Genomic DNA, 15,055 nt, shown 5'->3' with positions numbered 1-15,055 from the left:
GAACAACAGCGGTCTATATATTCATCCAGAAAGTTTGTCAGTGAACTCTCTATACCACGTCTCGCTCATTTCTCCTTTTATTTTAGCGTCCACACTTGTACGTGCCTGTCTGTTCCCACCACCTCTGCCTGCAGACAGCCGCTCTAATGGGACAGCCTGTTGTTTTGTTTTGCTCACGTGTCTCGCCACTAACGCAAACACGTGCCGGCTGCCGGAGTGACGTTAATGACAATGTAGTCACGATGATGAGGGTTTGATGGGACCGCGGCGCCGCTGATGAATGCAGAGAGAGAACTGTGCTGAACAACAATGACAACAATCAAACAAAGAGGGCGCTGTGTTTTGAGGAAATCAGGACGAAACCTCAGAGCGGAGACGACAGGAGAATTTTGGAAACTCGAGAATTGGATTTGACGAGGGGCAAAGAACAAAGACGTCTGCCGTAAAAGGCGACGCTAATGAACAGCTTTCTCGCTTTCGGGTGTATATGCAGAATTTTAAGGACTTTTTCTCATTTAAAAGATATATTTTGATTGAAAATGTTGAACTTATTTATTTATTTATTGAAAACAAGGACACAGAAAATAGATTTGGTTAAAGCTGCTTTCCATCTGCAGTCCTTGGGCAGGTGCAAAGGACATAAAAGAGACTATTTATCGCTATGGAAACGGACTTAATTTTTCCATATATTTATCTCCCTCCTTTTTCCTCTGTGTCTGTTTCTACCCTCCTCACTCTCTCTTCAGCTACACATTTTGATGGATTTTGTCCTTTCTCCCTTCCTCTCTCTCTGCTCTTACTTCTTTCTTTCCTTCCTTTCTGTCTCTCTCTCTCTCCTCCTTCCCTTCCTTTCTCTCTCTGTCCATTCTCCTCTGTCCATTCTCTCTGTCTCTGTTTCTGTTCTCCCCCCATCCTCTCTCTCTCTGTGTCCTCCTTCATTCTGTCCTTCTCCTCTCTGCCCCTCTCTCTCTCTCTCTCTGTCCATCCTCCTTCCCTTCCTCTCTCTGTCTCTGTTTCTGTCCTCCCTCCCTTTCTCTCTCTCTCTCTGTTCTTCCTTCCTCTCTCTCTCTCTCTCTCTCCTCTCTCTCTCTCTGTCCTTCCTTCCTCTCTCTCTCTTTCTTTTTCTCTCTCTCTTGTTCTCTTGTCTCCCTTCCCCTCTGTCTCTCTCTCTCTATGTCCTTCCTCCCTTCTTCTCTCTGTCTCTCTCTCTCTATGTCCTTCCTCCCTTCCTCTCTCTGTCTCTCTCTCTGTCCTTCCTCCCTTCCTCTCTCTGTGTCCTCCCTTCTTTCCTCTCTCCCTTCTCTGTCCTCCCTCCCTTCCTCTCTGTCTCTCTCTGTCCTCTCTTCTATTTTCTCTCTCTGTCCTCCCTCCCTTCCTCTCTCTGTCTCTCTCTCTGTCCTCTCTTCTATTTTCTCTCTCTGTCCTCCCTCCCTTCCTCTCTCTGTCTCTCTCTCTGTCCTCTCTTCTATTTTTTCTCTCTCTCTCTGTCCTCCCTCCCTTCTTTCTCTCTCTCTGTCCTTCTTCTCTCCATCTCTCTCTGTCTTCCCTCTCTCTCTTCCGCTCGCTCTCTCTCTCCCTTCCTCTCTCTCTGTCCTCCCCCCCGTCCTCTCTTCTATCTTCTCTCTCTCTCTCTGTCCTCCCTCCCTCCCTTCCTCTCTCTCTCTCTCTCTCTATCCTCCCTCCCTTCCTCTCTCTGTGTCTCTCTCTCTATCCTCCCTCCCTCCCTTCCTCTCTCTCTCTCTCTCTCTCTATCCTCCCTCCCTTCCTCTCTCTGTGTCTCTCTCTCCTGCCTTTTCTCTCTCCTCGCTCCCTCTCCATCCTTTGCCCTCATTCTCTCCTTCCCTCTCTCACCCCTACCCTTTCTCTCTATCTCCCTCTCTCCTTCCCTCTCTCCTTCACAGAGGAGTATTCATTCGCTCCGACCGAGCCTTCAGGCTTGTTCTGAACTTTGTCCAGAATCAACCCCCCAAAAGGCACAACACTTTCAGACCTCATCTCACCCCGACCTGAGATCTGGGCCAAAAACATGACCACCAAATATGTTTTAAACTCAATTCAAATATGTAAAAAAAAATCCTATTGATTATTTCAAAATAGCGTCAGTAAGTGGTGCCATTATCCCCCTCCAGAAATGTGGTTGTTGGAGAACTAAAAATTACATAATAAGAAATAAATAAATATGAGAATAAAGCTGGAAAATATTAAATTAAATGATGAAAAAATATAAATATGTAAACAAAAAAGACATACATTTTGGGGATTGAAAAACTTAAATACTGCACAAATAACATAACAAAAAACCTAAAAAATATATATTAAAAAATAAAAAATAAATAAGTATATATGTAAAATAAAAAAATTATTATATTTTAAAATAAATAAATATACAAATAAATAAAAGTAAAATAGCAGTAAAATAATAACACAAAAATGTTGAGAAAAAAGCATATTTTATCTTTTAAATCCCCAGAATGTATGCATGAATGTGTAAAAGCATTTATTTATTTATGAAATAATAATAACAACAACAACTATTATTATTATTATTATTATTATTATTTATTTATTTATTTATTTATTTATTACACTTTTTAAATTCACCATTTAACACTTTCCAATATTTATTCTTGTATTTATTTCTAATCTATTTCAAATTTTATTTTATTTTTTTCAGTTGAATGGATTGAATGGCAACAACGAATAAAAATAATATGGTTCAACTTGTCGTTTTTCGCTTCGTGCCTTCAGATTTAATTTCAATCTGAAATTATAATCCATTTCTTGAAGGTGGATGTAATGTCTCAAGTATCTTATCTTATTTACTCGACTTATACACGTCTCAAATATCCACTATGACTGTCCTGTCTCCTCACTGGGAGCCCACCGCAGACATCCGCAAACCACTCCACACATCGATCTGAGCGGAAGTGGAGTGTAGTACACTATAGGATCTTTTCATGTGGGCTAAAAATACATCTGCATTCTACCATCAAACAGAACAAAAGCGTTTTACAGAGACAGCCACATCTTCACCACCTCTTCTCTTTTCTTTTTCACGGAACAGTTTGACGGACAGGGATGAACTATATGAGAAAGCTACGTAGAAAAATGAAACTGATCTTTGTTCCGGGTATTAACCATTTGCACTATTTACTGTAATGTAAAAGAAGTGATAGTAGTAGTAGTAATAGTAGTAATAATAATATCAATAGCAGTAATAGCAGGAGTAGTAGTAGTATTAGTGGTAATAATAATAATATCAGTAGCAGTAGTAGCAGCAGTAGTAGTAATAGCAGTAGTAGTAGTAGTAAGTAAGTATTTATTTATATAAAGCTTGTCACAAAAACATTTACAGAGCATTATTCATTCACTCCATACCAGGTGGTGGTAAGTTACTACTGTAGCCACAGCTGCCCTGGGGCAGACCGACAGAAGAGCGGTTGCCAGTCGGTACCATTGGTCCCCCAACTACCACCATCACGCACACACACTCCACTTTCATACTAGGCAATGTAGGTGAAGTGTCTTACACAACAACAGTTTTAATGACTGGCGCCCCCCTGTGGCATCTGATTTTCCCAGTGTCTCCCATCCAAGTACTGACCAGACTCGGCCCTGCGGAGCTTCTGAGATCTGACGGGATCAGGCTTTGATAAGCCGGTATGGCCAGTAGTAGTAGTAGTAGTAGTAGTAGTAGTAGTAGTAGTAGTAGTAGTAGTAGTAGTAGTAGAGATACTCACAGACTGTGAGTCCTTGCTGTTGTCCCTGGATCGGTTCTTGGCCAGTCTCTTCTTCTTCTTGTGTAGCGGCCGAGACTCCAGGATCATCTCCTCCAACTCAAACGTGGGGTCGCAGTGCAGACGGCCCTTCTGCTCACACACACACACACACACACACAACACACACAACTAACAACTAATACTGTTCGTTTTACTACTGTTACATACATTTCTTTCTTTCTTTATTTATTTATTTATTTATTTTACTTTTTTTTTTTAACTCTTCTATCCCTAGCCCTTAAAATAATGTTATTTCCCAACTCAACTCAGCCTCACCTTTGCATTAACTCTGTTAACTGTACAATAACCACAACTATCAGCAGAGGAACCTCGGGAGGTTCCTTATTTTAACAGATCCTCACCAGCGTAAGGAGCTCTAAGGTATCTCACAATCCACTGCACAGATCAAACCCAACATTTCCAAATACTATTGTACAAGTTACACTGCAGCAGATTATTTATCAAAATCTTCTACATAAATACATTTTACATTAATAAACTTTACAACATATAAACCATAAGCAGCACAGAGCCATATCAGCCTGTCTGAGATTATAATGTTCGCTGTGCGAGCACAGAGCAAACAAGTGAAGAGGTGAAATCAGAATTAAATATAAGCATTATATCGATATATACGATCTGTCAGAATCCATTTCATGTTTAAAAAATATCTTGATATATTTCAAATATCGAGATGTCGCCCACCCCTATATTGAACAATAAGTCAATATAGTGATTATTGTGACAGGCCTATCTGTGGCCTATCTATTTTTGATGTGTTTAGTTGATTTATACAGCACTTGTCTGAGCACAGATCTCCAGAGTAAGTCCTTGTCCAACTCACATTAGGTACAAATCCAGGGTCCATCTTCTTCTCGTAGACGGCGTCCCAGTTGACGTCGGCGAGGTAGGGGGCGCTCTGCATGTCCGACAGGCTGGTGAAGCGGTGCTCAGGGTTCACTGTCAGCAGCTGCACAACACACAACAACAAAATGTAAGTAAAAGAGAATTGAAATGAACAAGAAGAAGAACTTTTCTATCATTTTGTAACATCAAACTGAAAAGACATAGCAGGACCACAAACTGTATACATTTTTTAAAAAAAAGGAGTAGACGTAAGGGCTGAAACCTGTCTATATTAGAGCTGGGTATCATTAAGAAGTTACCGATACGATACAGACATCAATACAGTACACTTTCAATCTGATACAAAATATTTTTAAATGATTCAATGATTCCTGTGATACTAAAGTTAATATGACACAATCATCAAAACAGTGAATATGTCAAATACTTTGCATAAACAAGCTTTCTTCTAGCGAGGCTGGCGCCACCTAGTGCCTCCACTCAATTTCATTTCTCCCTAGTGACTAGGTCAAGAATTGGAATACACTAGACGGTTTGCAAGAACCCCAGAAGTTGTAGACCACGCACAGACAAAGCAGAGAAGAGCTGTGAAGCCATGACGTCAAACTCAAGCGTCTGTCTGGGTCCTTTTTGTGGCACAACACAACAGTAAACAAAGCGGTCAAGATCGATATAGACAAAGACAAACATTCTGTGTTGGCAACGATTCCCGAGATCAAGGAGTTAAAACCAGAACAAAGAGAATGTTTGGTAAATTTTATCAAGGGGAAAGACTTTCTTGCTCTTCTTCTTACAGAATTTGGGAAAAGCTTAATATACCAGTTAGCCCCATTAGCGGTGCATTACATATGTTACGACCAAATAGCAGTTAAATAAAAAGTACCCACCTACTATCGAGCGAAATAATCCTAATCCTAGGTTAGACTGATGATGATGAATCAGGTTAACTTTCTTTCTCTAAGAAGCAACAAAACTGTAGCACTGTAACAAAATAATTTAGTAAAATAAATGAAATAGCGATATTTTTGCACACTTCTAGTCTATATCCATTAAAGTTCCTATATTTCGCAAAATTGAGTTGTATTGTGTTTTAAATTCAAGTTGTGATATAAACATATGGTCTGGTCACTGTATATAAAGAGTGGGTCTTAATATTAGAACAATACTTTCTTCTGTAGTGCTGCTTTATGCTTGTTGTGTTACAGTTATGTTACCAAACTATAACAGTGACTCTTTGTCTGCACTTGTAAATAAAATAGTTCATATCGTTTAATGTAAAATGTCTGAAAATTCTGAAATAAAGCTCATTGTGTTAGATTAGATGGGCCATTTTTTGAATTTTTTGTTGTTGTTACTTTTGCTATGATTTCATTAATGTTATATGTTGCATTGGAAAAAAATGTAAATTTCTTATTTGCCCAAAATAATTACATAAATCAAAAGTATTTTTCATTAGACCTGCTGGAAAGCCTGAGTTTTCTTTTTTTTTTTTTTTTTTTTTTTTTTTTTTTTTTTTTCTTAATACATCTGTAGTCTGAGCAAACAACAATATACAAATAAAACAGCTAGGGAAAAAAAAAAATCAATTCAAAATTCAGCACAAATCTTTATAAAAATTACATTTGAAGCTTCATTGGACCTCAAAATCTGTGCGAAATACTTTTTACTCTTAAAAGGATACTTAAGTAGACTGTTTCATGTGATAGTTTACTTTTACTTGAGTATTTTTTTGCTCCAGAATCTGTATTTTTACAAAACAAACTCGAGTACTTCTTCCACCACAGGCGCAGCTTTCTTTGTGGATAAACAAACTTAAACCAAAATTGAATGACACGCCAGTAACCAACAGGGGGCAGTGTTAATCAAATGAGCCTTCCTGTCTGGATCCCATTAGTTGCGGTGTTTAAAAGCTATGATCTCCTCACACCAGAGAAATGAGCTCAGTCGTGAGGTAGAGAGGTACCATCTGCTCTGTCCTTTCGCTCGGGGTAAAAGCTCTATTCCACTTCCATCGTCATGTCTTCGCTCTTTGTGTGTGTGTGCGTGTCTCTTTTTCTGCTCCCGTGGTGATTTTCGGTTTCTTGAGGGGGAGATGTTGAGGGCAGTTAGGTCCAGACTCAAAGATCGATCAGCAGCAGAGCGGAAGAGGGCGCGAATCTGTCCAAAACACTCCGGATCAAACTCAGAGGCACAGGGCACATGCAGAGAGTCAGCGCCAAAATGGACCACAGCTACAGACCAAAGTGGAGAGCGCGATTCAGATTCCACTTGTGAATGACGGGAGTGACGTACTGATACTGTGGGTTTAAATTTATAATGTCAATGCCAATCACTAGGCATCCATGACCTGGTGCAATCATTGTAATTCAAATTAAAATTTACAGGGCAGATTACCGTATTTTCCACACTATAGGGCGCACTTAAAAGCCTTTAATTTAATCAAAAAACAACTCTGCGCCTTCTAATTCAGAGCGCCTTATATATGAATTTATTCAGGTGTCTTAGTACGACTTTAGTAAACTACAAAGCCACACTTGCAACATTACGGCTCCTGTAGTCAGGAGCATCGCGGAGTAATACACACTGTGATTCCTTTTAATATCAAAATGCACCTGTCAAGAGACTAGGGCTGGGTATCATTAAGAAGTTGCCGATACGATACATACCTCGAATACACAGGCCACGATACGATACATATCTCGATACAGTGCACTTTCGATTTGATACGATATATTTCAAATCAATTTGATATGGTTCAATAAAAAATAAAGGCTAAATCCTTGCTGTGATATTAAAAGTCTTTGTTAAACCACTTTTTGTGCAAAGTTAAAATGAAACACAAATATTTTAATCATCAAAACAGGGAAAATGTCACAGTTTTCACATAAACTAGCTTTCTTCCTGTAAACAAGCAATAAATCTGCAGCGCTGTAACAAAATAATTTAGTAAAATATACCAAAAAAATACTCTTGGTGATATATCGATACAGCAGCCCACAATATCGATACCGTATCATCACATTAAACAATACGATAAATCAATATTTTGATATTTTTGCACATCCCTACAAGAGACACGCTTACAATGCCCACTTTAAACTCAAGGCTGTTATAAAGTTAAAGTGCGAGGTGCGTGGGAGCAGTGAATGAGAGAAGGCGAACACACATTCACCAAGACAGGGAGACAGCGCCGAGCGACTTACGCCACGATCTGTTGGACGCCCGGGCTAAGGATCAGGATCAACTGTGGTCCGAGCTTTCACCAACACCAGAATCATCACTGAACTGCCAGAGAACAGTAACCACACTGACTCGGATAATGACGAGAGGGATGTGGGCGTGTGGACGCTGTAATCGCCCAACTGTTTGAAGAGTTTATGAGTTATTGTGAATACACGAACAATTTAGCGTCTCAGACAGTATTTTTTTTTACGCATTACAATTGAACAAAGTTGAGAGTTATTGTGAACGCGTTAAATAAAGTTTGACTGACTTATCTAACTGTTGTGTTTTGTTTAATGCGCCTTACAGTCCGGGGCAGTTTATATGTGAAAAAAGATCAAAAATAGACCATTCAATGACAGTGTGCTTTATAATCCAGAGCGCCTTATAGTGCGGAAAATACGGTCATTTCTTACACATTAATCTGCAGCAATATTAACTGTAAATATGTAAATACTGTATGAATGTGATAACTGAGACCGAATGGGACTAGTTTTACTTATTGATTGACAGGATGAATGACTGCATCAGTGTACATTGTATTGTATTTTATCGGCATGTGCACCTTTTATCAACTTTTCGAGGGACTGAAGATGGAAATGAAAAACAATTTTGTTATATCCTGGCACAAGCATATGACTTCTTTCTTCTTCTAATGTTTTTTATGTGCATTGTCTCTGATAAATAAACAAATAAACTAAACTAAACCAAACTAAAAACAATAATTTACACTTTAATTGGTATTACTATCAAATCAAAAGTGAAAAATCTTTTATGGCACATGACGATTTGCAACTAGAGGTGGAGTACTGTAATTAAGTAAAAATTTTAGATGTATGTACTTTACTTGAGGTGGATACTTTTAACTTTAACTACCGTAATTTCTGGACTATAAGCCGCTACTTTTTTTCTTACACTTTGAACGCTGCGGCTAATAAAACGATGCGGTGGATTCTTTGTTTGGCACATTGTCCATTCATGTATACGGTCTACGGTTTGGCAACAGAGCAGATGCACGTGCAGCCTGAGTGCAGAAAACGCCGCTGTCTGTTCAGTTCATATCAGTATGCGTTAAAAGCACGTGAGAGCTCAAATGACGAGCAGAAACGACTCAGATTTCGGTAGCCGGACATCCACTCATACCTGTTTGACACAACTAGCCCTGCTCCCGAGAGAGTCTGAAATCTGCTGAAATCCTACGAGACACTGACATGATACAGACAGGACAGAGGCTCTTTCTGCAGGAGACATGCGCAGTAGAGTCCAGGGAGATGCGCCGAGTAAAATGCTCGTTTGATTGTATTTTGAACAGTTATTTTGCGCTTCATTCACACACCCTCCTCATGGAAAACACACGAAGAAATGCAGATGTTGCAGCTTTTAACTGATTGATCTGGAGGAAATCAAGCTGCTGCACGTGAGCTCGGCATCAATGAGTCGATGGTGAGATTTTGGCGACGGCAGCGTGACGAACTGACTCAATGCAAAAAGACGACAAAAACTTTCAGAGGCAATAAAAGCAGACGACCTGAACTTAAAAACATTCTTGAAGACGTGAACACCTGCGGCTTATATTCAGGTGCGGCCTATATATGTACAGTTTTAACATTTTGTTTAAATTTTGTTGATGCGGCTTATGTTCAGGTGCGCTCAATAGTCTGGACTTTACAGTACTCTACATTTGAGAGCAGGTATCTGTACTTTCTATTCCAATACATTTTTGAACAGAACTGAAAAGTAAAAGCATTTTTTTTATTATTGTCTCAAACCTGCTGAAAAGGCCCAGGGGTTTGTTTTTAACAAGTTCATACTTTGAACAAACAAAACATACAGCTAGAAAAAAAAATACAGATTCAACAAAATTCAGCACGAATCTTTATAAATATCAGAACATTTGAAACCTTAGAAGACTTCAAAGTCTGCACAAAATATTTTTACTTTTGACTATTTGTTTGGAGGAGAGTGCCTGCCCCTGGCATAACTCTATTATTAACTGGAAGAAACTCTGTATGCCATCTACAAATACTATACATCTATTATTAAATAAGTTTAAATTATTGATCAAATTCTTAGATTGTTTTTAGGTATACCACAAGAATCCAGATTTTGACCCACTGGAACCAAACAAAATATTGTTAAAGAAGTAACACTGCTTTGGAAACCCCTTCCTACATTCTCCTGACATACATTTTTACTGTTACTCGGTGGTGGAAGGCATCTGTACTTTACTACTACTTTACTACTAAGTACATTTTACAGGGGGTACTTTTACTTTTACTTCACTACCTTTGAGAGCAGGTATCTGTACTTACTACTATTTTTTTTAACTGGACTTTTGGCTTTCAATGAACAAAGATAAATACACAAAATTCATAAGAAAAATAAAAAATTGATTCATATTGCAACTTCAAAATCAGCTCTTTAAGTAGCTTTTAAACAGATGCTTAAATACTTTTACTTAAGTAGATTTTTTATGTGATACTTTAACTTTTACTTGAGTGCATTTTTGCAACTTTATCTGTACTTTTACTTTACTCGATTTTTTATCAGATACTTTTACTTGAGTATATTTTTGCCCATTTATCTGAACTTTTACTTAAGTCGATTTTTTAATATGCTACTTTTACTTGAGTACATTTTTGCCTCTCTATCTGTACTTTTACTTAAGTTGAGTTTTCATGTCATGCCTTTACTTTTACTTGAGTACATTTTTGCCTCTCTATCTGTACTTTTACTTAAGTTGAGTTTTCATGTCATGCCTTTACTTTTACTTGAGTAAATTTTTGCCTCTCCATCTGTACTTTTACTTAAGTAAGAAAATGTATTTCATGCCCCTCTGCTGTTACGTTCACAATGTGCTCATTTACACAACAATACAGACGTGACACGGGCCTTCACTTCAGCAGATCTGAAAAGGTCAGTGTGTACAGCGTCTATCAGGCACACAGAACCCAGCTCTGTCGTTTCATGTGAGAGTCTGGTCCCTGTGTGTGTGCGTGTGTCTGTCCTCGGTGTATTTCTATACTAGTCTATCCATCTGTCATGTGTGTTTGCTCCTCTGCCTCAAGGGCTGCCGACGGAGAGAGACGAAGAGAGAGGTGCTTCATCTTCTGCACCGGGATATTTTAAACAACGTCTTATGTCTGACCATTTCACAATATCCTGTCTGTGTAATCCTTCATTCATTCATGAGCAGTGTTGGGAAGGTTACTTTTAAAATGTATTCCCTTACAGATTACAGAATGTAGTTTGTAACATAATCCATTAAATTACTTAAAGTGAGTAATGTAATCTGAATACTTTGGATTACTTGATATTGTCATGCTTTTTAAAACTACATGAAAGTAGCAAACACATCCTGAAAATTCTTGTTTGTTCTCTTCAAATTGTCTGAGCCCAAGTCTCCATGAACAGACTTTTGTTTACTGTAAAGTAGCAAAGACTAGAATCTTAACAGAGTCCACTAAAAGACAATAAAAAGCCCAGTCTTTCCTGAACCATATTAAAAATATTATTGATAGAGAAATTATTTTTATATGAGATCACTGCTGCCTTAAAGTACGTCCACCCTAATGTTAAGTGTCATATTGTTTAGACCTGGTTTAGTCCTGATTTATTCCTGGTTTAGATCTGGTTTAGTCCTGGTTTAGTCCTGGTTTTATTCTTGGTTTAGCCCAGTGCTTCTCAAATAGTGGGGCGCAAGGCTCCGTCAAGGGGGGCACGTTTGACCTCGGGGAACATGCTTTTTTATTTTTTTATTTTGATTTTTTTTTACTGTCCTAGAATAAAATGCAATTGCACTTCCACTACATTAGGGGGCAGTGGCGCTCTCATTGGCAGAGTGTGCGCAGGGAGCATTCGCTCGGTGGTGACTACGGTGGGACACGAGGAAAGACCGGTGTGTTACTGTGTCTAAAAATGTTGGCAGCCGACAGCATGAAGCCCAATAAATTAAGGCGTCACTTAAATACATTACACACCAATCACTCTGATAAGCCGCTTGAGTTTTTTCAGCGAAAACGTGCCGAATATTGCCGACAATCATCCCGCTTTGTGACTGCTACTTCAGTAAACCAGCGAGCATTGTTGGCATCATATAACATATAACAATTTTATAGACAAATGATACTATTTATAGTCACGCGGGGGGGGCGCGAGATGTTTTATTCTTCCTAGGGGGGCATGACAGAAAATAATTGAGGAGCACTGGTTTAGCCCAAAATGTAAAAACAGGAACATACCACTGTTTAATCCATTTATTTCAACAAAGTAACTGTAATCCAATTACCACTCACTGAAACAGTAACTGTAACTGAATACAGTTACTCATAATTTGTAATTACGTAACGCATGTACATGTAATCTGTTACTCCCCAACACTGTTCATGAGCAGGTTTCAAATGGATTCATAGTTCATTTATTTATTTTTATCATTCAGTTATGCTCAATAATACACCACTAGAAAGAGTCTTTCAAAATAATTTTTTAGGAGTAACCATAGATCATAATTTAAACTGGAAATCACACATAAATACAATTAGGAACAAATTATCCAAAGTGATCGCAATTATATATAAATATAGATATACCCTAGATAAAACAGTCTTTTTATTATATATAACTCGCTGGTAATGCCCGACATAACCTACGATATTGAGATTTGGGGCAATACTTATAAGACGAATACAAAGCCAGTCTTTACCCTGCAAAAAAAGGCAATAAGAGCAATCACATTATCAACTTATAACGAACCAACCAATGTGTTATTTATAAACCTTCAAACGCTGAAATTTTATGATTTAGTCGACCTTTACACTCTTAAAATCATGTTCAAAGTAAACAACAATCTCCTGTCAAAATCGTTACAGAACATGTTCAAAATCCGAAAGAGTCGATATGAGCTCAGAGGCGCGGCCACGTTTATTAAAAAGAAAATCAGAACAAACATTATGAAATTCTGTAAATCTGTTAAAGGGGTGGAGCTCTGGAACAACTGTACAGAAAACCTAAAATTGTGCACCAGTCTCTTTCACTTTATAAAGAAGTTTAAAGGTTTAACTCTGGACAGATACATGAAATATGAGACTTAGTTTGTGCTGTAGGACTTTGTTGTTCTGTTTCTGATTTGTTTGTTTCCTCTTGCTGTATTTATGAAGATGAACTGGTGTCGAGATGAAGCTCTGACAAAGGAAAAAAGGGTAAAGGCAGAATAAGCTCACGCTTCAGCCTGCACCTTTTCGGTCTGTATATGTTAAATATGACTGTTTATGAATTAATGTCAAAATATACCTGTGACCGAAATAAATAAAAAATAAATAAAATTTCATACTACACGATTTACTGATCTATGTTATAATGTCATTTCCTCGTTACAAACAGATCTGGAGTTGTGTTTCTTTTTGATTCATTCACACGTTTAACACACAAACCCTGCAAATTTATGTTGAGTTCTTCTCTCAAACACACTGTTCCAGCTTGTGATGTCATGCAGTAATACAGGAAGTGCTCCACTGTGTTTTTAAACTCACTATACTACACCTTGCCTAGAATCATTTGGATGATTTCAGACCTAGAATTGCCAATCTCTACTGAACTAAAAGTAAAAGATCGCTGTTGAAATCTAGAGTCTAACAACATCACAAGGTGGAACAGAGCATTTTGAGCTTTGGAAATGTAGACAGACTAATAATAAAGAGTGACTCAAACATTTAAGAGTCCTGCACTGGGTCAAGTAGTTGCTGAAATGGGCAGGTTTTAACATTCTGTAATTTTCCGGGCGGGTAGTGATTACACACGGGCGGGTCAAGTGAATCAAATGAACGATAAACAAGAGAAAAATACTTGATGCTCATCCAGGACGTCTGTTGCCCTGGAAACAAGCGTCATTTCCCGTCTTTTCCTGGAACGATGGACCAAGCTTAGAGAGAATTGAGTGTATTTATCACATAAAACCATCAGCAGAGGTGACTGGCTCGCCGACTGCGCTCCTGGTTTAGACCTGGTTAAGTCCTGGATTAGTCCTGGTCTAATCCTGGTTCAGTCCTGGTTTAGACCTGGTTAAGTCCTGGTTTAGTTCTGGTTTAGACCTAGTTAAATCCTGGATTAGACCTGGTCCAGTCCTGATCAATTCCTTGTCTAATCCTGGTTTAGTCTTGGTTTAGTTCTGGTTCAGTCCTGGTTTAGACCTGGTTAAGTCCTGGTTAAGACCTGGTTAAGTCGTGGTTTAGACCCGGTTAAGTCCTGGTTTAGTCCTGGTTTAGACATGGTTTATTCCCGGTTTAGTCCTGGTTTAGTCCTGGTTTAGACCTGGTTTAAGACCTGGTTTAGTCCCGGTTTAGTCCTGATTTAGTCCTGGCGATTGGCTCTGTGATTGCGGCGTGTATACATTTAGAATCCATTAATGACACACCGTAGGTTCAGACCTGGTTAAGTCCTGGTTTAGTCCTGGTTCAGTCCTGGTTTAGTCCTGGCTTAGTCCTGGCTTAGACATGGTTAAATCGTGGTTTAGTCCTGGTTCAGTCCTGGTTTAGTCCTGGCAACCGGCTCTGCGGTTGCAGTGTGTATATATTTATAATCCGCTAATTTCAGTCCGTCCCGGTTTAGTCCTGGACTATTGGACTGTCCCTGATTTATCACAGGCACGGGCAGGTAACAAGTGGAACGTTAACGGGTCCGGGCGGGTGCAGATTTAACTTTGATATAATCACAGGTAACGGGCGAGTGTGGTGAGGGTCTCCAAAAATGGACCCGTGCTGGACTCTGACTCCAGGTCCAGTTTTTGAGGAAGGTAACAACATTACATGACTTAAATCCTACAAGAGTTAATTTTGTGTAATATGAGATCTTTAAACTAAGTATTTTAGTTTTTGTGACTCCGGAAAGCATGTGCTACAATTTGCCCTCTAAAACGATGAAGTGTGCGGTTTGTTTAAGCTTCCAGTGTAAAATAGATCTGCTCTGAGTACAAAGTGTCTTCTGGGTATATGACTGTAGCAGTGTCCCAAATTATGACCCAAAATACTGTACGGTATATGGTGCGACTATAGAGCCACGGAAACTATGTCCCTCTTAAAGGGAACTCAAAGTCACTCCTTTAAACGTCATTTTGAAACTTTTTGAAATATCTCTGGATAAACATTGTATTACGGAGAAAGCTCGGTGTCTGTGGCGCTCTGATAACAAAAGAG

At 38.8% G+C, this 15,055-nt stretch overlaps 1 protein-coding gene across 1 annotated transcript in view; it reads right to left on the bottom strand.

The window, feature by feature from the left end:
• LOC110170153 (serine/threonine-protein kinase 32C) overlaps positions 1-15,055 on the bottom strand; it is a 448,821-nt gene that overhangs the window by 10,541 nt on the left and 423,225 nt on the right. Inside the window, exons 9-10 of the mRNA XM_055162592.1 lie at positions 4,624-4,749; positions 3,741-3,869 (exon numbers count right to left, since the gene is read on the bottom strand). Coding sequence (XP_055018567.1) covers positions 3,741-3,869; positions 4,624-4,749 — 255 coding nt within the window. The remainder of the gene's footprint in view (positions 1-3,740; positions 3,870-4,623; positions 4,750-15,055) is intronic.

This window comes from Boleophthalmus pectinirostris, unplaced genomic scaffold (genome assembly GCF_026225935.1).
Source record: "Boleophthalmus pectinirostris isolate CB_2022bp ecotype Guang Dong unplaced genomic scaffold, ASM2622593v1 HiC_scaffold_5, whole genome shotgun sequence".
In the NCBI taxonomy this organism is placed as follows: Eukaryota; Metazoa; Chordata; class Actinopteri; order Gobiiformes; family Gobiidae; genus Boleophthalmus; species Boleophthalmus pectinirostris.
Note: the sequence above shows the minus strand (reverse complement) of the source record. Positions and strands in the feature narration are given on the sequence as shown.